Genomic DNA, 20,152 nt, shown 5'->3' with positions numbered 1-20,152 from the left:
CCGCTCAACATTGAACTCTTAGTGGCCTACGTCAGGAGCCTCGGCATTCACATATGCAAAGCCCATGGAGCTAAAGCACGTATTAATAGGGGTTCAAATATGGTATCATTCAAATGCATTGTAAACTATATTGAGAATCGAAGAATTGTTGAAATCCAAGCAAAAACACCTCTATCTCCGTTCTATGTTAAGCCAAAGGCACATCTCAAGTGTTGATACAAGAATACAAGAATGCAAGAGTCATTTGGCGCTCCGGGCTACCAATCATCGAGAAATCACGCATCGGTAGGTGGCTTCGTCTCAACCACGTCAAGGAATCCTCCGACTAAATGAATGCTGCCGGTGACAAAAGTCATGACCGGAGTTTCGTCCTTCTGCAAGACCTTGCGTTCCTGACCCGCAATTTCACGCGCAAAGTCAACAGCCTCCTCAATTGTACCGAAAATATGTGTTTGAGCGTGAGGGTCAATAGCATTCCACTCAGCCGCAAGAGACTTCTGGACTCGAAGATGTTCGAGGTCGTCAGCATTGGTGTTCATACTGACCAAGTCGGGTCGGAAGCCCGCCTCTTTGTAGGTTATGTTCGTGCAGAATAGGGCGTGAGTGAATGGGGTATCATTTCCAAGGGCAGAGGCGAGGGTCTCGTGGAGAGCACGAGCAAGAGCCGTGCTATCACGAGTCTGTTGGTTGAAAATCAAAATCCGGGTCTTCTTGGCGGCTACATCCTCGGACGAGGAGTCGGCCTGGATACGCGACGCAAACCACTGGCCAGCCAGCCGGATGCTCTCCAAAGTATGCCCGCCATCGATATACCAAGAGACGTTCTTCTCGAATCGGGTTTCACACCGGCCACCTAGGCGAGTTTCCTCGAGTCCAGTCTTGAATTTCGCTGGTAGTGCTCCTTTCATGATATTGTCCGGAACATCGATATCAACCTGGCGCAAGAAGTCCGCGGCAGCTGCCACTGCCACCGAGGCGTTGGTGTACTGGAAGTCTCCAGCCAATCCAAGGGTGATCGTGCTGCTCTCAGGACAAAGCTCAGGATGGCTAGCTACGATTTCCAGGTGAGCGCCAGCCTCCTCGGCGCGTTTAGCCAGGACTTGTTCCGCACTCGGAGGTTGTGGTGCCGCGAAGCCATTTACGCCACGCTTGAGAATGCCACCCTTGTGCCACGCAATTTCCTCAATCGTATGTCCAAGCATAGCAACATGATCAATGCCAAGGCTACTGATCGCTGTCACCTTAGGCTGTGGGATCACGTTGGTACAGTCATATTGACCACCAATTCCACATTCGATCACCGCGGCGTCCACGCCCTCGCTCAGGTAGGTATGGAATGCCATCAAGGTCAAGTACCGGAAATATTGTGGTTTCGCCCCAGGCCCGGTGGGATCCTGACCCGCTAATTTAGCAGCCTCCTCCAGACGATCCCATACTTCGAAGAAATAGCGCGCAAACTGCTCTTCGGACAATGGGGCATTGTCGATCTTTATGCGCTCACGTGCGAACCGAAGGTGCGGGGAGGTGTAGAGACCGATCTTGAGGTTGGATTCGGGTTGATCCGCACCTTTTCGGGAGTATTGGGAGAGGATTGTGGAGATGAATGCGGAGGTCGAGCCCTTGCCTTTCGTGCCGGCGACATGAATTGCGTTCAGCCGATTTAGGTCGGAAGGCTAGAGAACGTAAAGATCCCACATTAGCTTCACTCACAAGGGATCAACATCCCTGCCATCAGCTCAGCACACCTTGTATCCGATGCGCTGCAACCAGTCCACTGTCTCCGGGAGGGATAAATCGTTCATCTCCTGCCTCGTTTTGGACTTCCTGAGCGCCTCCACAATCGCATAGTTGGTTTGCAATGAGTTAAGCGATGAAATCGCAGCCTATCCAACCCAATGTCAGCATATGTCATATTTTGTCAGAAGTAATCTCCCGTCGCAAAGCTCCGAGTAGCATACCTCGTATGTTCGAGTCATGGTGGGCGAATGAGTTGAAACTCGCCGTGCGCAAAATTGCCAGCGGATAGAGGTCCAAAGCCTTCTCATGGACAACTGAAGCCCGTGCCTTGAGTCCTCAAATGAGCAGGGGTGATTAAAGAAACCCCGGTAGCTCTAACGATTTATGATTCTCTGGTTGATCCCACCCGCTCTCCTCGGGAAACCCATTTGGCACTGATCGGGAAGATCACGTGATTGGCAACATACTACACAATTAGGCCTCGCCAATACCCGCCCACCGCCCAAACCCGCCCGCGAAAACCCAGCCCATGGGCCGGGTTGGGTCTTAGTCAGCAAACCCGTGGGCGGGTTGTCATCCGCGAAACCCAACCCAAGACCCAAATGGGTACCCGCGATTACCCAAAAAAGCAAAAAAAGCTGACTGATCATTTTACACTAAGTTATGCAGTAATTTTCGATTATCTAATTGTTTCGATGGCGTAACTACTAGCTTCTAGCTGTGAATATTTGGAAAGGAACATGAAGGGCTTGAAAAAATCAAATTGGATAATTATAAAGACTAGTATACCTCGTAACCTCGCAGTCTGCTGGAGGGCATTGTTACCCGACCAGAAGATCTCTTCTGGCTTCTATCACTCAATTGCATGATTGGAGGCGGAAGTAAATCTGCTTCGTCGTAATCAACCACGTCTTCCTCCATACTCTCTTCTTGTTGTTTAGGTTCGTGAATATGTCTGTGTATAGAGCTCCGGCCGGTCTCTACCACCGTACACTGCACTTGGTATGTCTCCTCTGGCTCAGAGTTACCCTCGAGATTCTCGCTCTCTTCAATCTCCTCATTGTCGCTGATCGGCTCTGCATCCTCTTCGATTGCCTTCAACGCTTTATCCTCTTTAAGTGCCTCTTGGCTCTCGCTCTCTAACGGTTTCTCTAGACGAATCAATTGCTGTCCCTCTAGTGTGAGCTTTTCTGAGTATATGTACATCATTAAGTCTTGAATGGTCCCTTCGTGAAGAGACCCTCGGCGATAATGACAAATGTCTCGTGCGCTATTGAAGAGCCTTTCTATACCCGCGCCGGTGGTAGGGACTGAAAGCAAGTCTCGTGCGAGCCGAGACAGCACTGGGAATTCGCGCTTGTGTTCTTTCTAATAAAGTCGCGGCGACACAGGGATATTGGCTATTCGAGGTCAGTCAGTTGTTCCAGTGTGTTGTACTGATTGCTCGTGCCTTCGCGAAGATACTGGTCCACTTCGTCATACTCTACTCCTTTATGGAAAATCGATGCACCAGGTGGCTCGAGTAGCCGATCAAGCTCTGTGCTATACGAATTGGAAGATCGCTGGACCGTACGGAATAGCAACTTGGGGTTCTGCTGCTGATACTGTGTGAAAGATGCTCTCAAATATTCACAGTACCTTTTTGACGTATCTTTATGGCAAGTTGAGTACTCTCGATTATCAAAAGCACTCAGTTTATACTAAGGGGCAAGTAATGTTCCAGTGCCATAGAGAAAACCGTGGTCGCGGTAGGTTTTTTCGTAGTACTCTTTCAGCTTCTGCCTCGCTATAAGCAACGCGCTATACATATCTTTCTTCTAGGGTATTGTCTTTCTCTTCAATCTTCGATTCGACCGTTCGATATACTCCAGTAGTTTCCTATATATAAGGAACACACTATAGATTATAACGTCTCTGGTCTTCATCAGAGCCATGGTGAACTGAAAAAACGGTTTGGTCAAATGAACGAGGTAGTCAATTTGCCTCCATTCAACGTCGGTAACCTTGAGCTGCGAGTATTTATGATCATAGTAGTATTTGTCGATTACATTTCTCAGCCGGCGTGCTCGGCGAAGTATCAAAAAAGTTGAATTCTAGCGTGTCTGAACGTCATGTAACGGAAAAAGCCGAGTACCACCTGATTGGAGGTATAAAAAAGCATTACGCCGTTATGGGCTTGCGTTGATAAAGATCGCAAAGGATCGAATCTAATGCTGTTAGTGCTCTGAGTCTATTGAAAAAGTGAATATCTTGGCTCACCTTTGTCAGTGTATGAGCCACGTCTCCATAATTGATCGAATCCTTCAACCTGTGCGCTTGGGTGTCGGACTAAAAGGCTCTGACTTCTTTATTCTTAGGTGCTGCCCTGATATGTCCTAGTAGCTGTTTTAGGTAAAGCTGGATCATATGAGCTATGTAGGGAACCCGGACTATTGATTCCCTGGAGCTAATAGCTCCGATAGAGAGCAGTCTCTCTTGTAAGGCGCGTATCATGGTGTCGTTGTTGGTAGCGTTGTCTGTAGTAACGCTAAAAATACGATCGAGAAGTTTTCGTTCCTCCAGTAACCGGTGTAAAATATCACTAAGGTTGTTGCCTGTATGAGGACCGTGTAACGGCTTAAAGCCGAGGAGCATTTCCCTATAGTTCCAATCTTTGTCGATGAAATAAACCGTGATTGCTATGAATGCCTGCTGAAATGGACTGGTCTAATAATCTAAAGTGAGGGAAACCTTGGCATCTTCAGGCAGATCTTGTAACTGTAACTCTTGCTGGCAATTGACTGCATCCCGGAGCCGTCTCCGTAGGGTCTTCGCTGACGGGAGTTCCAATTCTCCGGGACTAGAATATAAAAGGCTGAGTAGCCTCTGAAATACCGGGTTCTCTACCGTCTGGAAAGGCAAACGAAGACACGTAATTATCTTCAATATCTACTCCTCGATTTAAAATATTGTCACTCTGTGGACACTGGGTGAGTCTCTCGTGAAATGGTTCTGTAAAGAATCCGAAATCAATGACTGATTAAATCCCTTTTTCTTCCCTTTACGACAAGTATTAGACTTTTTGTGTCTACTTATGGCGCTTATCCCATTCCCCTTATACTGTGGATGATCAAGCACAGTGAGACAAGCCTGGTAGATAACTCGAGGACGCCTAGAATCAATATCAGCCACCTGGTCAAAGTGTTTCCACACATCAGCGTGACGCGATCCGGTGGACTATTTGATCTGGGATTGGCCTTCTCCGTTCAGCTTTTGGCCGTACTCTGTTTCTTTCCACTATTTAAGAAACTCTGTCTCTAGATGCGACTCGTACGCAATCCATTTCTTTCTATACTGAGGTCCCACACGTCGGAGTGTCGCTGGAGGTCTTCGAGTAGTTATGTCATAGGTTTTGCGGGGTCCTGTCAAAGGCTGCGGTCCATCTTAGTATACATGTAGGTAGCGCCGCAACACTTAGAGGCTAGTGGAAGGGACCATTTTCTTACAGAGGATTGAATGTCAGAATCTAAGAAGCCGTCAGATGACGGCTCAATAGAGAGCAGTGGACTGAAAGGCCGATGTATTGATCGCGATGATGAGGAAGAAGACGCCATACTGAAGTAAAAGGCCACTGGTATTGGAAGATGGGGATTTTTTTCATCTTGAGTACTTGATTGTGGATTTTGTTCCAGTCGCGTCGTGCGTTTGGATCTATCTATTCCTGAGTCGCGTAAAACCCGCGGGTACCCAAAACCCAACCCAACCCAACCCAACCCGCCCGGAGATGAATACGACTTTGGGAGGACACTGAGAAGGTCCAAATCACTGATTTTAAATGATCGAACTAAAGATAATATTTTTGAGCTCACTCGAAAGATTCTCAATTGATGAATTTACATAAAATCATCAATGTGGCCTGTAATCCTTTCAGATGTGTAAAGCAGGGCGATGGGGGCAGTGATCTACATGTAGAGAATATATATTTCCAGGTCGATGGCGTTGATTGTTTCAGTGTAATATCCACTCAAAAGCGTGACAGAAATAAATGACCAAAATTACACCAGATGACTAATCAAGTTTATCCACGATTTATGCATGTTTTTGGGTATTTTGGGCAACCCGCGGGTACCCGCCAAGAACCCATGGGCGGGTTCATCAAGGCCAAAACCCGCGGTGGGTTGCCCATGGGCGGGTAAGGAAATTGAAAACCCAACCCAAACCCGCGTTTGGCGAGGTCTATACACAATGAAGTCAAGCTATCTATACACGGATGTTTTATTCATAAATAGCGAATAAATACATCTGCAGATAGCTTGTATAGTATGAGCTTACATTGAGATTCTCGGCATTGTGTATGCAAAGTTACAAGCAAAAGATGTTTATTAAATTGTCATAGGTGAACAGCACTTTCACTGCTGACGCCATCCATCCGGGAAGGTCTTCTAAAGATTATAAAGGGACGGTGAAACAACCGGAGAAATTCCAGCCAACTGGCGAAGTGAGCCACAAACGATATAGAACGTAAATATACAACCCATTAACTAATTCACTTTCCATTTGAAAATATTATAAATTGTAGAATTTAAACAATTCATCAATTAGTGAATAGCGCATTTTCTCTCTCTTATAGAACAACTTGCGCAACAAATGCAAGGAACTGGAAAAGACGCATTGGCAATCGCTAACAACGGCAATAGTTATTATGACTTTCGATAGGCACCTACCTCGTGTCTTGCAATTTACAAATCCGGATAAAAATCGAAAGAGCTAAGAGAAATTGGAACTCAGACGTGGAATTTTACGTGACTGGCTTGAATCATCCGATAGTGGGTCAATACTATTTATTGCAAGCTCTATAGATGATCAAAAGAGCTATAATATAATATCATCAGGAACAATGTTTATTTACTGTTCTACTTTTATACGAGGGGAAAAACGGTAAACAGCCACTCGAATTATCACAAACTATCAATATGAGCGAAATTGAACTCATTGGTTTTGAGGGCCTGTTCGCAGTAGGTATACCCTGGACTCTCCAATCACAACTTTATAGTTTATCACCAGCCACTAAACACATAGTTCACTAATAGTCAACACGGGCCTTTTTATCAACAATGAGTTGGGAGGATCACAGCTCGCAGTCGAGAATCTCACCACAGGCAGCGTTCTTGCATCCGTGTCAGCCGCACAGCGAGAAGACATCAGTCACCCAAAACCCCGGTGGAAAAGAAGACTACTTCACTGCCATCACGGGGAGTGAGCAGCGCAATCTCTCGCACGAAGAGGAGGTATGTACACAAACATTATATACCTAATCCCGCACGAAGAAGCATCCAAAGCTCACCTATATACAATACGACAGGCCGACATCTGCGGTAGAGTCCTCCGCACCTTCTGCAACGTCGACAGAGACGATCTCCGACAGAATGGAAATACGCATTCGGCACCAACCAGTCGCCCGAACTCATTTCCAAGTGGGACAAGCTTTCGTGCCAGGACCGGCTAGACCAGATCCGTGACTAGCTGTCCGCCGAAGAGGTGAGCGTGTTGCAAGCCCAACTGATGCAGATAGGTGGAAACACCTTGGACAAGATAGGACTCGTTGGCGTACTCCGTTGGTGGGTTCTGGGCAGCCACACGCCGACGGGCTTGAATGACATCGCCCTCCATACACGGCTGCGAAGTGGGAACAGCGAGCTGCACCGCCGTATCCATGAGCACGCCTTGTCTACTGACAACCTGTCCTACGGGTTCAGTGCCCCAGTTGAGCGGATCGAGGATGCTGGAGACATTGTCACTGTGCCGACTGGAGATGGGAAGACTTGGAAGGCCAGGTCCGTCATTTGCACGGTGCCGCTCAACGTCTTGGCCTCGGTCGAGTTCATTCCCCGGCTTCCTGCGGATAAGGTGGCGGCTTTGCAGCAGCAGTCGGTCAACAGGTGCAACAAGGTCCACGTCGATATTAACGGGTCGGACTACCTGTCGTGGGGATCGATGGCAACACCCGGGAAGGGATTGATCTCCGCGTTTGGAGATCATCTCACCCCCGTAAACGATACTCATCTAGTATGCTTTGGTCCTGACCCGGGATGCTCTGCTGGAATCACGCTCGACAATCTTGATACTGTGAAAGCTGCTGTTGTCCACCTCCTGCCCGAGAATAAGCAAAGCGAGGCTGTCATTAACCGTATTGTAAGTGAACATTCTCCCCCGAAACTGCTCAATCTCTTTTCTCTTTTGGATTCTTTCGATTGTCTCAATAATATACTGACTTTGTTTCCCAGGTGTCTCATGATTGGAACAAGGACGAGTTCGCAAATGGTACATGGTCTTTCCCTCCACCGAACGCCACGACGAAATATCTCTCTGTTCTACAAAGACCACATGGCAACGTCTTCTTCGCCAGCGCGGACTGGTCGGGTGGCTGGTGTGGTTGGATTGATGGCGCCGTCCAGAGCGGTATGCAGACGGCTCGTCAAGTCATACTGGAGCAACGGAAGGCTGCGGTTGTGAAAAAGAAGGTCCTGCCAAAGGGTCTCTCTATTGACCTTTCTATTGACCTCTCCAAAGGTATCGTACGATGTACTATCTAAGGATCGTTAGATAGGCACTTGTTGTTATAGCCCTGGAGCTGAAGATGGGGTAGGAGGAAGTGAAAGTATAGAAAGTGCTCGCGTCTGATTTAATATCTAGACATGCATTTTAATGAGATTATATCTGAGTCGCAAGATAAGGTGTATGTGTAGGACTTTGGAAAGATGATATGTTTACCAAATCTACCTATAGAAGGACTTGGAAGACATGTATAAAAATTACCCATAAGCTTCCTTTCTACGAGGTTGAAATATGCACAACTCACTCTCAATAATAAATTTGAAGATGGATGTAGGTCTTCTAAAGTGTTCATGTATTGGCTAAGGGAACTGCAAGAGAGAACCCGAGCAGCAAGGACGATGGGGACCGATTCAAAAACCATGGCAGCCGCATACAGCTGGAAACCTTCGTGGTTCCGAGCAAAGAAACAGTGTATCAAACAAAGGGGAAAGATGATTAAAATTGAATTGAAGGGGAAAGGAACAGAAAGGAAAATGCCGGCGGGCCTGTAGTGGTGAAAAGAATGGTAATAAAACATACAGCCATGGAGTATACAGAAGATGAGAACAAAGGGTAAAAAGAAATAGCCGAAGAACGCCGGAGTGAGACATTTACTCAATCCTAGTCTTGCCCTCTTCCAAAAAGACGAGACGGGCATTGCTAATACCACGCTGGTGTCGTCTGGCAGGGAGCCAATTACCGATGATGGGGTCAGAGCGTGCTTTGATGAGAGCATCCTGATATCCCTCAGCGCCAGCGACCGGCGTGTTCAGCTTGGGCCAATTCACCTATAGAAAACAGGGTCAGTGGGACATACTTCGGGGTTGTCAAGATGGTAATGAACTTACATAGAGCATGCCGTGTCCATGCACGAAACGGAAACAGTAGACCGCCACCAACAACCAGAATATCGTGAACAAGCGAAGCGGCCAGACAGCGGCATCGGGCAATCGCCGTGTGAAAAGCGCCACCAAAACCATGAACACACTAGCAGCGAGAACATATGGAACTGACTGGATGACAAGTGGTCGTTGGTCAAGGAATAGCTGGATATTCGCGAATGTTGAGTCCGATGGGAGATATGTGCCCAAAAATACATCGAACCCATCTTGTCGAGGGCCGTCCATAAAGTTGTTGCGTACATATCGCGTGATGGAGTTTTTCAAGTCTTGCAGCATGCCGGCCCGCGTACGTTTGCCAGTCCGAGTGAAATCAGTCTTCAGGGCACCAGTACCAGAATAAGTCTTGGAGACAACATCTGCATTGTCTGCCCAGATATTCCGGAACAGGTTTTCAAACTCCTGGTCATCGTTGGCGGTCTCCCCAGGACGGAGAACGCCTGCATCCATAAGCTGCCGTGTAACCGCCCAGCGGCCGAGCATGCTCTGCACTACATTAGTGCGGTCCAGGCAATCCATACAGTTTGTTCGGACAACACTCGTTTGCGTAGAACGAGTATCCAACTGTCCACCAGGAGCACCAGGACTCTCCACTCCGCGGAAATAACCACCCTGGGTCAGCCCATCGTTCAGGCGGCCCATGAGCAACTCTGCGCGATGCCACTTGAGGCCCTTAGTCTCGTTATGGAAATCAAAGTACACATAATGCAGGTGGTCCATCTCTTTCTGCTTGAACCCTGGTTCCAAAACATGCATCTTTTCAGGGGTGCGCTCATCAGCCTCGGTACTTTCAGATGTGGAAGTGACTAATGTGCGAACCAGCTGCTCGTATGCGCGCTTGACATTCTCCTCCCTGCCCTTCTGGTTCACGAGATTGACCATGTAATTTTCTCCATAGATGCGGATCTGTTCAGCGAAATGCTTCCGCGCAGCTTCCACGGAAGTCTCGACTTCACGGACCTGAAGCTTCGGGGTGTATTTGAGATCGTTAACTTCAGCCCAAAACACGGGGACACTACCTCGAGTTTGAACAAAAGAGTAGACTTGGAGGTCTTGTCCTGCTTTGCCACTGGTCATTGATTGACCTCCGCCAAACCCAGATAATCCACCAGTCGAGTCATTCAAGATCACAATCTGCTCGGTCTCGTTGTAGTTTGAAACATTGCCTTGCTCATCAATTCCGCGAGAGAAGTATCTTGTTCCGGCCCGGTGTCTAGATCGCCGGGTGATAAGCGCAAAGGTGAAGGATGTTGACTTCACTCGGGCGGGAGTAATGCGCATCATGCCGAACATCACTGGCAAGATATAAGGGTCAGCCCCTGGTTGGGGACCGTAGCGAATTCCACTTGTGTCGTTTGTTCCGAGGCTGAAGTTGATCAGATCGGATTGAATGAAGCGATTCCAGAAGAAGCGGTCGTCTGCGGTCTTCCACATCGGAACATTAGGGGCATTTTGTGACTGTCGCTGGAAATTATTGGTGATATCGAGCGAGTAGGAGAAGTACATGGGTCCCCTTCGAAGCAGGTCTTTCACCACTGTAAGATAGGCATCTTCGTCGGTGTCGTGCAGCGGCCGTTCTCGCATGGGAAGGAATTCTGTTCCGGCAACTTTGTAAACCATATGGCCGCGCAACCGTCCCATGGGCTGGGCCTTGGTGATAACAATGATGTATTTATCTGTGAGCGTCAGCGCAACCTCCTGAGTTTCTATTTGCGAGCGCAATTACCAAGCTTCAATTTGAGGATTCCAAGAATTCCAGCAATACTGGAAATGCGCTTGGCACCTGGAAGGGGGCCATCGTTCAAGCGTAAATCACCAGTTGGTCGGTCGACTACTAGAGTGGGTGCCTGGCGTGATGACGGTGAAGTAAAGGCATAGTGGGAGGGCGACGCGTGTAGGTTGATATCCCGAAACGGGAGAATAGGAGGAGCCATAGTTTAGAAACCGGACCTCCTGAAATAATCGAAATGATTGAAATGAGTTGATTACAAGAGAATATGAAAAGGAACAGACAAGTAAATTCAAGTTTCCCGAGTCTCCAAACAGTCACGGGAAGGTACAAAGTAACAGCGGGCCACTGTGGTCAGTACGCAGCCACACCGCCCCGCTGCTCCTGTGGCTGGGCCTTCCGTCATCTATTCCTGTCTGCCTTAAACTACGAGGGTCTTTGAAGTGTCTTGAATCTTTAGATCTTTGTGCTCCATACCCTTTGGATCTTACATTTTCCTTACTCTCCTACCGGTCTTAAGACCTTGAATCATATATCTCAGTTCCTCGACCCTTTCATCTACCTTCCCTCCCTCCCACACCCTCCATCCTCTCTCCTGATCATGGCTTCCAGGCAAGCAGCAGGAGCCCGCCCGGGCGCAAGATTTGCTCAGTTCAAGCTCGTCCTTCTTGGTATGTTCTGATGTTGCTCGGATTTTTGTTTAACTTTGAATCTATGGCTGACATGATGTGCTTATAGGAGAGTCCGCCGTCGGAAAGGTTTGGGATACCACTTGCGATCTTCTTTATCAGCCGCTGACTTGACCGCTATCTTCCAGAGTTCGCTAGTCCTCAGATTCGTTAAAGTGAGTCTTCGACGATCGCCACATTACTTCCCGCGGCGAGCCGAACGTACATGGAATAATAAAATGCTAATCTCTTGGTTCAGGACCAATTCGATGATTATCGCGAGTCGACGATCGGAGCCGCCTTCCTGACACAGACTATCTCCCTCGATGATACCACCACAGTCAAGTTCGAAATCTGGGATACCGCTGGCCAGGAGCGGTATAAGTCGTTGGCTCCCATGTACTATCGCAATGCCAACTGCGCCGTGGTTGTCTATGACATCACTCAAGCTGTAAGGTCCAGTCCTGCATCATGTCTTTGACTTCATCGCCAGTATAGAAGCTAACGTTCATGAAACTACCATATAGTCGTCGCTAGACAAAGCCAAATCATGGGTGAAGGAACTCCAGCGCCAAGCGAATGAGAACATTGTGATCGCCCTAGCAGGTAACAAGCTTGATCTTGTCACAGAGAGCCCTGATAAGCGAGCAATCCAAGAGGCCGACGCTGAGGCCTACGCACGTGAAGCGGGCCTGCTTTTCTTCGAAACCTCTGCCAAGTCCTCGACGAACGTCAAGGAACTATTCACCGCCATCGCCAAGAAACTACCTCTGGATCAGGCCGGTCCTCGGAACTTGCGGGCGACCCCTCGACCTGGTGTAGACTTGCGACCAGAGGCCCCTGGAACCCAGGGTGCCGGTGCGTGCAATTGTTAAACAATTGCCCAATCATATTCCCCCTTAGCCAGTGCGCCTTCGGCTCACCCACCGTTTGAGAGAAGGCGCAGGCTACACATCCCAGCATCGTTCAACGGTGGTATAACTCTGTGACTTTCTATGATTTTGCCAATGTCATTTGATCGGACCCTCGCACCATTCCCTACCCGCTACGGAGTCGAGGGATAGACTCTCGGTTCATGATCAATCTAACCCTCTCGGAATTTTTTTCTTTTTGCTTCTTCTGTCCTTGCTCAGCCTGCTCAAACGAGGCCTCACAGGTCCCCCGTTGGCAGAAGGATTTAACTTCCATGGACCTACATGGAATTTGGCTTCAGACATGCTGCAGCTGGATCTGTCGGTGCTTTGATGGTGCTGTTCCTCCTGTACTCCTTGTTCCTTCTCACCTGGCGTCTGCATCTGCTGTTTTTTTTTCGTCCTATGTCTTGGGCTGAATTCTTGATATTCCCGTTACCCTTGCCTCTCTCAGAATTCCTAGTATGTTATGCTCAAATAATACATTTTCCTCACCTGTATGTACAATGAAGATCTACAATATATTAGGGCGTAGGCAAAATAAAATACATAGGCACATCAACTCTATCTACTTTGGTTCTGAGTACAGTCAAAAAGTGTAGATGTTTTGTTATTTTGTTTTTCGGATCTATAAGTGTGTTGCTCGTGTCGATATATTCCTCGGTTGATGTTTAGAACTGACCCCCAAACATTTAACAAGTGGCTAATATCCGGGGAAGGATGTTCCCATATTTATAGGCCAACCTTTATTTTATCCTCCATTACACTAAATCCAAAGCCCAGCTAGATATGTATACTTCTGATGTCAGTATGTACGGAAGTGGACATGAAATGGCGCGCAATGCCACTCTGACCGCCCGCAGGATTATCGGGGCGGATCGCAACTGAGCAACCAAGTTCCCGTTTTCCTACTCAACCATCTTTCTGATCACCTTTAGCCACTAATTTTGGCGATTGTGCGGCTCGTCATGCTGCGCTCCTCGATTGCTCCGGGTCGGCAATTGCTGTCAAACCCTGTCCGCCAACGGATTCCGTCGCAATGGCTGTCCAGAGCCGGTGCAAGCAACCGGCTGGCAGGTCAGGTAAAGAGAACCATATCCCCAAGCTTCTTGTCTGTCCATACTCACAATCACCACGCGCAGCGATTCTTCGCCGATTCTAAGCCCCCCACTACCGGTGGTCCGACACCAGCCTCCCCTTCCTCCGAATCCAGTGTCCCTCCCGAGACCATCTTGAAGGCCGCTGAACAAGGTATGACGACCCCCTCGTTCATCAATTACCATTGAGGCCTAGCCCCAATGTCCTAATGCGTTATTTTTGCAGAATCTAAGCTTCCTCCCTCGCCTCCGGCAGCTGCTCCCCGCAAATCCGGTCGTTTCCGTCGGTTCTTGATTTATCTGATCCTCACATCCGGCTTTGCCTACGGTGGCAGCATCTTCCTGGCCCTGAAGTCTGATAACTTCCACGATTTCTTTACCGAGTATATTCCCTACGGTGAAGAATCCGTTCTTTACTTTGAGGAGCGCGACTTCTACCGCCGCTTCCCCAACGCCCTGAGACACCAAAACCGTCTCCCGGCTGTACCTCGAGAAGAGGGAAAGGCCGTCACAATTCCTGGCAAGAGCGGTCTGTCTTGGAAGCTTGCCGAAGAAGAGAAGGCCGATGCCGATGCTAAGAAGGCTCACGAGAGCCAAACCAAGTCCGCGATCGCCAAGCCCGAGGATCGGAACGCTACAGTGATCAAGGCCAAGGAAGACACGACCTCGAAGCACAACCCCAAGGAAACTAAGTCTGAGTCCGAATCCGAGGCGAAGAAGCCCGTCTCACTGGATGAGCCCAGACAACCTGCTGTTGCTGCTAGCACCATTGAATTGCTTCAGTTGCAGGATGGCGATGACGGTGTTGTCCAGGATCTGGTTAAGACCTTCAACGACATCGTTACCGTCATTAGTGCCGACGAAAACTCCAGCAAATACTCTGCGCCTGTCGCCAAGGCCAAGGGCGAGCTGGAGAAGATTGCCGAGAAGATCGCTGCTATTCGCAGCGAGGCTCGCAACACTGCCCAGGAAGAGCTTAACAAGCTGCATGCTACCTTTGACGAGTCGGCACGTGAATTGATGCGCCAATTTGAGGAAGTGCGCTCCACTGATCTTGCTTCATTCCGTGAAGAGTTCGAGGCCGAGCGCGAGAAGCTCGCCCACGCATACCAGCAGAAGGTCAACACCGAGCTCCGCCACGCCCAGGAGCTTGCTGAGCAGCGTCTTCAGAATGAGCTTGTTGAGCAGGCCATCGAGCTCAACCGCAAGTATGTCCACGAGGTCAAGAGCCTGGTCGAACGTGAGCGTGAGGGTCGTCTGAGCAAGTTGACCGAGCTCACAGCCGACATTAACGAGCTTGAGAAGCTGACCGCTGGATGGAGCGACGTTATCGACACCAATCTCAAGACTCAGCAGCTGCAGGTCGCCCTGGATGCCGTCCGCACTGTGGTCGAGCGTGCTGAGACCCCCCGTCCGTTTGTCCGTGAGCTTGTGGCCGTGAAGGAGCTTGCTGCTGGTGATGCCGTTGTTGAGGCTGCCATCGCGTCTATCAACCCCACCGCTTACCAGCGTGGTATCCCCTCCACTCCTCAGATCTTCGAGCGTTTCCGCCGAGTTGCAAGTGAAGTCCGCAAGGCTAGCCTGCTCCCCGAGGATGCCGGTGTGGCCAGCCACGCTGCTAGCCTTGTTCTGAGCAAGGTTATGTTCAAGAAGGATGCTTTGTCCGAGGGTGATGATGTCGAGAGCATTCTCGTGCGCACTGAGAGTTTGTTGCAGCAGGGCGATGTTGACGCCGCCGCTCGGGAAATGAACACTCTCCAAGGCTGGGCTAAGATTCTGAGCAAGGACTGGCTGGGTGATGTTCGCAAGGTTCTTGAAGTCAGACAGGCTCTCGAAGTAAGTTTTTGCTCCCCCCTTTCGGTTTTGTAATTTGCGACAGATCCACTAACAACTTATCTTTTCACAGGTCATCGAGGCCGAGGCCCGCCTCCAGTGCTTGCGGGTTGAGTAAGCGCATCTTTTGAGCGAAGCTGAATTCATTTTTCCCTGTATATCCTCGTCTTTTACAGGAACTGTACCTCTAGTTGTACTTGTGCTTTAGACCCAAATGCTAGAACTTTCCCATGTCTATTGACTCATCTAAGGTGTGCAGCATGTGGTACCTGTACTCTAGATCCCAATTCATCTTTTGACCTTAAATTCAATGCCGAATAAGTTTGATGTTTCAAGTCTTCCAGGGTTTCATGCCCAGGCGGGTCCATAGCTGCCCAGGTGTGAATAAAGTGATTACGTAACATTGGCTGACGCGCATTCTGATCTACACTGGGGATAACGTTACGTCTTGCAGGCTAATCATGCAACATTGTCTTTAATTTCACTAGTGTTTGAACCCTTGCCAACTTGGCCGATCGCACTTATGCTTGTGTCTGGGCAAAGTATGTCTGTCTTTGTCTCGAACGTTGTCATCTAGCATTGTTGCCCTTCCCGCAGCAATGTCGCAACAACCGAACGAGCCCCCTGTACGATCTTCAATGTCTCCGGCGAATATACAACCCCGAAACCGATCCTCGGGAACTGCGCCGTCTTTACTCCGATCCGATGGGGGCTCATTTCGCCAGACTCCGCCCCGACATAACGACGAGCGAGCGAGCGGGGAGTTGGAAGGTACTACACTGGGCAGCGGTTCTCGTGATGGAGATCGAAGGACACCGGGCCAGCGTAGGACCCAGAGCTCAAGTGGCTTCTTGCTCGACTCGTTACCTCGCCCGCGAAGCACAAGAGTTAGCCTGCACCGCCCTCGCCCGTCAGAACCCCCCCAGCCGAAGCGCAGCGTTCCCGAAGCCGATATCGTGGTCCCCAAGAAACGCTCGCGATTTCCATGGAGTCGGCATAAGCACCGTGAGTCTGAAGTGGTGCCAGAGGATGAAAGTTCAGTTCCGAGCAGTGCTCCACAGGCTCCTACGCCTCCTGATAGACAGCCCTCCGGAAGCTCCTCACAGCCCGAGGTGCAAGAAGACAATGTGGCACATTCAACTCCTGGGCTCGATAGGGACTCGATCCAGATCGTCAATCTAGCCTTGAATCTCAATGAATCTCGGAGGAGGACAGCTTCTGGAATACCCCCGGGCTCCGAGAGCCGAAGACCAATATCTGTCTCTCAACCTGCTGTTCCGGCAGTAGATGGCTATGCGTATTCCCCACGAGCGAGGAATTTCCAGCGCGACTCGCCGTATCGCAATTTTACCCAGATCTCCGGTAATCGTTTGTCACAGGGGACACTGCCGAGCTTAGACCAATCATCTGTTGTGAATTTGTTGCCTCGATCTGCGATTGAGGATCACAGGGCATACGAACTCTCCGAAAGCACTCTGGCTCGTGCTGAGAGAGCACGTAATCATTTTGATTTATTTCATGAATATATGCGCCTACTGCCCTCATTACCACCTCTTCGAGATGCAGTCAAGGGTGACGCTGAGTCTACAACACGGAAACCCTACCGTACCTATAACCCGCTTCAAATGATTCGCAACCGGAAAGTCAGATATCGTGAGAAATGCACCATCGATCCGGCCGCAGAAGGATGGCATGACGTTGAAAGAGTCCACCAATGGATCAATGAGGTCGAGCAAAAATACAGCCAAAGAGAGTACGACCCGCTAGATTGCTTAAAGCTGCCACCTTTCCAACAAGGTCGTCGCCATGTATCTATGGGGGAACACGAAGAGATAGATGCGATGCCTACCTCTCCGGGATCAAGCTTGCGGCGAGTCAGCCGAACCAGCAGCATGAAGGCCCGTCGACCACGTCTTGATTGGAAGACCTCGCCGGCAGAGCTTCTGGCCGATGCCGCCTGGCTGGAATATGGTGTCAACAAGACGAAGGTGGTCGACAAGGATGGCTTTAAACTCTACCCCGACTCTACAGAATTAGTTAGCATGGACGCAAGCGACGACTTTGGGGCGCCTCATAAGCAGCAGCGCCTTTCGGTTGAAGTGGCAGATCCTAGAGAGGCACGTTCGTCACCGCACACTTCTGTGTCCAGCTCTCATCCTGCATTGGCGCAAGAATTCAAGAGTGTGCGTCGTGGGCGGCACAAGCACAGATTTCGAAGTCATTCGCACAGCTTACGCAGCCGTAGTGCTTCCAGCAAACGAAAGCCGTCACGATGGGATCATGTCAAAATGCGTTCGGCTAGCGTCTCGAGTTCTTCAAGCTCAGATACCCGCCCTTCCGTTGATGAAAAGCCTCGCATGTCTCGTGAGAATATCCGCGACCATGTTCAAAGATTCGTCGAACATGCACATTCCGGATCCCGGACATCCCGCGCCAAATCTCCGGCTGTTCGTAACGATGAATATGATCGGGGAAGGACACCACAACCAACCGAGCCGTTATCGGTCAACACGAAGCAAGCCCGCAAGCACAGAAAGGGCTCTATTTCGTCAGCAGGCAGTCTTGATGACCGGCACGATCCTCGTATGTCCCTAGAAGGCATGGATAGCACTGCGCCTAACTCTCCCGCTCGTGTTGACTACTTCCCGAGTATAGCAGTAAATCTGTCACCCCCCTCAAGTCGGTCTCCCTCGCCTGCAAAGAAGGGGCTCCGTCATAAGATTGCTTCACGCCACGAGCGCAGCAAGAGCAAACAAGCAGAACGGGTGCGAGAGCGGGAAGATGAATTGCCGGAACCCGATACTTTGCGTCAGCGAAATCTGACGGCGCCTGCACGGACGGAGAGTACGTCCAAGCTCGAGCCAAGTCCTCTTCCTGACGTTGTGTCATCATCCTATAATGATGACCAAGGCACGCAGGAAGGCAATCGGGTAGATGGACATCGGTCCCGTAAAGGGCCCTATCTTCCCGAATCAAAGCTACGAGGAATATTCAAGGGACCAGGTCGCATAGCAGAGATCGTGGGCAACGAGGTTTCAAAGGTCGGAGATCTCATCCTGAAGAAAGACGCAGATCCTGAATCTCGGAAATCATCGTCTGCGACCACTTTTGCATCAGATGATAGTGATTCTGATGAAGAATTTAGAGGTGACAGGAAGTCTGGCCCCAAAGGCCTTCTACGGCGCCTGCCAACGTTTACGGATGAGCCTGGGCGGTTGACTCGCAGAAATTCCGAGAAGAACTCATCCCGAAGCTTCATCCCCTCTCTGCCAACCTTCACATCACCCCTGCGGCAAGATGAACGAAGCGAAGCAGCAGAGGTGACAGATTTCGGCAGTCCTCGCGAACGAGTTTCCTCTCCAAGAAATTATGGTCCCCGTGATTCTCCCAAGAAGTTCTCGCTGCCACGCAGCAAAACGCTTGATTTCAGCCCTTCTATGCACACGGGACGGACAAAGCGCCACGAGATTAAGGACCCTTCTGTCCCTTTCAGCTTAACACGGCCTCCCGTCACAGGGCTCGCCAACGCTCGAGCATCACCGGGGCTTTCTCCGGAGGGTAGACGCACAGGCCTTTCAGGTGCCAGTCGTGCCTGGAGTATATCTGGGCGCAGTATCCACACCTTGATTGACACCGGCGTACCTGGTAAACCCGAAGTCGAGCGCACACGGGCTCTTCTCTTGTCATCGGGGATTAAAGCGCGGGAGATTACTCGCCGAGCCCACACTCCCCGCGAACCAGTTCCTAACTTTCTTCAAATCTCCATGGGCCCTGGTGCATCTGTTCCACGAGTGACGCGGGCCGGCGAGTTCGACCTCGCTGCTCAGTGCCTCCTCCAGCGTTTCGAACACACCCAACACTCGTTCCAACAATCTATGCACCATTTCTCCACCTCCACGTCGTCGCCTCTCCGTTCCCAGCTGAGGAACCTGGAAAACCTGGTCAATAATTCCCTGGCTCCTCGCGTCCGAGCCACGGCAAATGACGCCGAGGATTTGTGTGTCCAGCTCAACACGACCAGCACACTTGCTGTTAAGCATTTGAGTGATGCCCTTGACAAAGGCCTTCGTAAGCGTCGCCGTCGATTGCGGTGGATCCGTCGCACTGGGTTCATGGTTTTGGAATGGGCCCTAGTTGCTATGCTGTGGTGGGTGTGGCTTATTGTCATGGGTTTCAAGCTTGTGCGTGGTGTCTTCCGGGGTGTCTTCACTGGTATCCGATGGGTCTTGTGGCTTTGATTACAGACTCCATCTGGATATCTCTTCTTGATTCTTTCTTTGTCCCCACTACCTTGGGGGACTCTACTTTTTACATTATGGTTTTTAACTTCATCGCCTCTTTTGGCGTGCATATACCCTTGCAGTGAGCTTGTTATGCCCGCTTTCTTCTTTTCTACTCCACCATATATGATTTAATGGAGCGTTGCATCTGTATCAAATGATCCCCCATAATATTTTGCCTCCAGCTTTTGTACATAATTCAGCTGTGCCGTTTCTGTTCCAATGCATTTCTTTGGATTCAAACACTGCTCATTCCTCTCTTTTGATGGTGGAACTGGCCCACTGATTGCCTTTCACCCCGCGGGAGGTGACATGGGCATTATACGAGATGATATTCCCCTACAAGCAACCCGTCGACAATGAATGACTCGAAATTGTAGGAACAAAGCTCTTGGCTCTTCTTTGTTCGACTTTGTCCCTCTTGC

General features: G+C 49.8%; 7 protein-coding genes across 7 annotated transcripts; 4 read left to right on the top strand and 3 right to left on the bottom strand.

Moving 5' to 3' along the window:
* Nucleotides 1-134: 134 nt before the first annotated feature.
* On the bottom strand, nucleotides 135-2,124 carry N7455_000526 (tetrahydrofolate synthase). The gene is made up of 3 exons (XM_040952110.2): nucleotides 1,959-2,124; nucleotides 1,746-1,883; nucleotides 135-1,673 (listed from the first exon to the last, which is right to left on the bottom strand). The coding sequence occupies exons 1-3, from the start codon at nucleotides 2,043-2,045 to the stop codon at nucleotides 276-278; spliced, it is 1,623 nt and encodes a 540-aa protein (XP_040817158.2). The 5' UTR covers nucleotides 2,046-2,124; the 3' UTR covers nucleotides 135-275.
* A 393-nt stretch (nucleotides 2,125-2,517) lies between these two features.
* N7455_000525 (uncharacterized protein) lies at nucleotides 2,518-4,230 on the bottom strand (the record flags this gene model as incomplete). The annotated part of the gene is given in 5 exon segments (XM_065603821.1): nucleotides 2,518-2,866; nucleotides 3,175-3,437; nucleotides 3,544-3,615; nucleotides 3,633-3,677; nucleotides 4,081-4,230. 5 exon segments carry the CDS (start codon nucleotides 4,228-4,230, stop codon nucleotides 2,518-2,520), a joined length of 879 nt encoding a protein of 292 aa, XP_065462312.1.
* A 2,600-nt stretch (nucleotides 4,231-6,830) lies between these two features.
* N7455_000524 (flavin monoamine oxidase family protein) lies at nucleotides 6,831-8,309 on the top strand (the record flags this gene model as incomplete). Its single annotated transcript, XM_065603820.1, has 3 exons — nucleotides 6,831-7,004; nucleotides 7,240-7,908; nucleotides 8,001-8,309. 3 exons carry the CDS (start codon nucleotides 6,831-6,833, stop codon nucleotides 8,307-8,309), a joined length of 1,152 nt encoding a protein of 383 aa, XP_065462311.1.
* A 319-nt stretch (nucleotides 8,310-8,628) lies between these two features.
* On the bottom strand, nucleotides 8,629-11,143 carry N7455_000523 (putative phosphoinositide phosphatase (Sac1); the record flags this gene model as incomplete). The annotated part of the gene is made up of 3 exons (XM_040952350.2): nucleotides 8,629-9,098; nucleotides 9,159-10,885; nucleotides 10,936-11,143. The coding sequence occupies 3 exons, from the start codon at nucleotides 11,141-11,143 to the stop codon at nucleotides 8,922-8,924; spliced, it is 2,112 nt and encodes a 703-aa protein (XP_040817106.2). The 3' UTR covers nucleotides 8,629-8,921.
* Nucleotides 11,144-11,539: 396 nt separating this feature from the next.
* Nucleotides 11,540-12,481, top strand: N7455_000522 (Rab family GTPase; the record flags this gene model as incomplete). The annotated part of the gene is made up of 5 exons (XM_040952274.2): nucleotides 11,540-11,609; nucleotides 11,677-11,696; nucleotides 11,756-11,782; nucleotides 11,866-12,057; nucleotides 12,134-12,481. The coding sequence occupies 5 exons, from the start codon at nucleotides 11,540-11,542 to the stop codon at nucleotides 12,479-12,481; spliced, it is 657 nt and encodes a 218-aa protein (XP_040817110.1).
* A 1,004-nt stretch (nucleotides 12,482-13,485) lies between these two features.
* On the top strand, nucleotides 13,486-15,565 carry N7455_000521 (MICOS complex subunit MIC60; the record flags this gene model as incomplete). Its single annotated transcript, XM_040952190.2, has 4 exons — nucleotides 13,486-13,599; nucleotides 13,660-13,768; nucleotides 13,841-15,450; nucleotides 15,521-15,565. The coding sequence occupies 4 exons, from the start codon at nucleotides 13,486-13,488 to the stop codon at nucleotides 15,563-15,565; spliced, it is 1,878 nt and encodes a 625-aa protein (XP_040817324.2).
* Nucleotides 15,566-16,046: 481 nt separating this feature from the next.
* N7455_000520 (uncharacterized protein) lies at nucleotides 16,047-19,685 on the top strand (the record flags this gene model as incomplete). Its single annotated transcript, XM_040952344.2, has 1 exon — nucleotides 16,047-19,685. The coding sequence occupies one exon, from the start codon at nucleotides 16,047-16,049 to the stop codon at nucleotides 19,683-19,685; it is 3,639 nt and encodes a 1,212-aa protein (XP_040817264.2).
* Between the last annotated feature and the right edge of the window lie 467 nt (nucleotides 19,686-20,152).

The sequence above is a fragment of the Penicillium solitum genome, assembly GCF_028829755.1.
Source record: "Penicillium solitum strain IBT 25940 chromosome Unknown utg000001l_segment0_segment0, whole genome shotgun sequence".
Lineage (NCBI taxonomy): Eukaryota > Fungi > Ascomycota > Eurotiomycetes > Eurotiales > Aspergillaceae > Penicillium > Penicillium solitum.
The sequence above is the reverse complement of the archived record's forward strand: the minus strand, read 5'-3'. Positions and strand labels throughout refer to the sequence as shown.

Bases quoted from the DNA above. Each gene is read 5' to 3' on its own strand.
- N7455_000526 (XM_040952110.2), bottom strand. From the start codon at position 2,045: ATGAGAAGGCTTTGGACCTCTATCCGCTGGCAATTTTGCGCACGGCGA. The intron at 1,884-1,958 runs GTATGCTACTCG...TGGGTTGGATAG, and splicing joins CCATGACTCGAACATACGAG to GCTGCGATTTCATCGCTTAA. The intron at 1,674-1,745 runs GTGTGCTGAGCT...TACGTTCTCTAG, and splicing joins TGCAGCGCATCGGATACAAG to CCTTCCGACCTAAATCGGCT.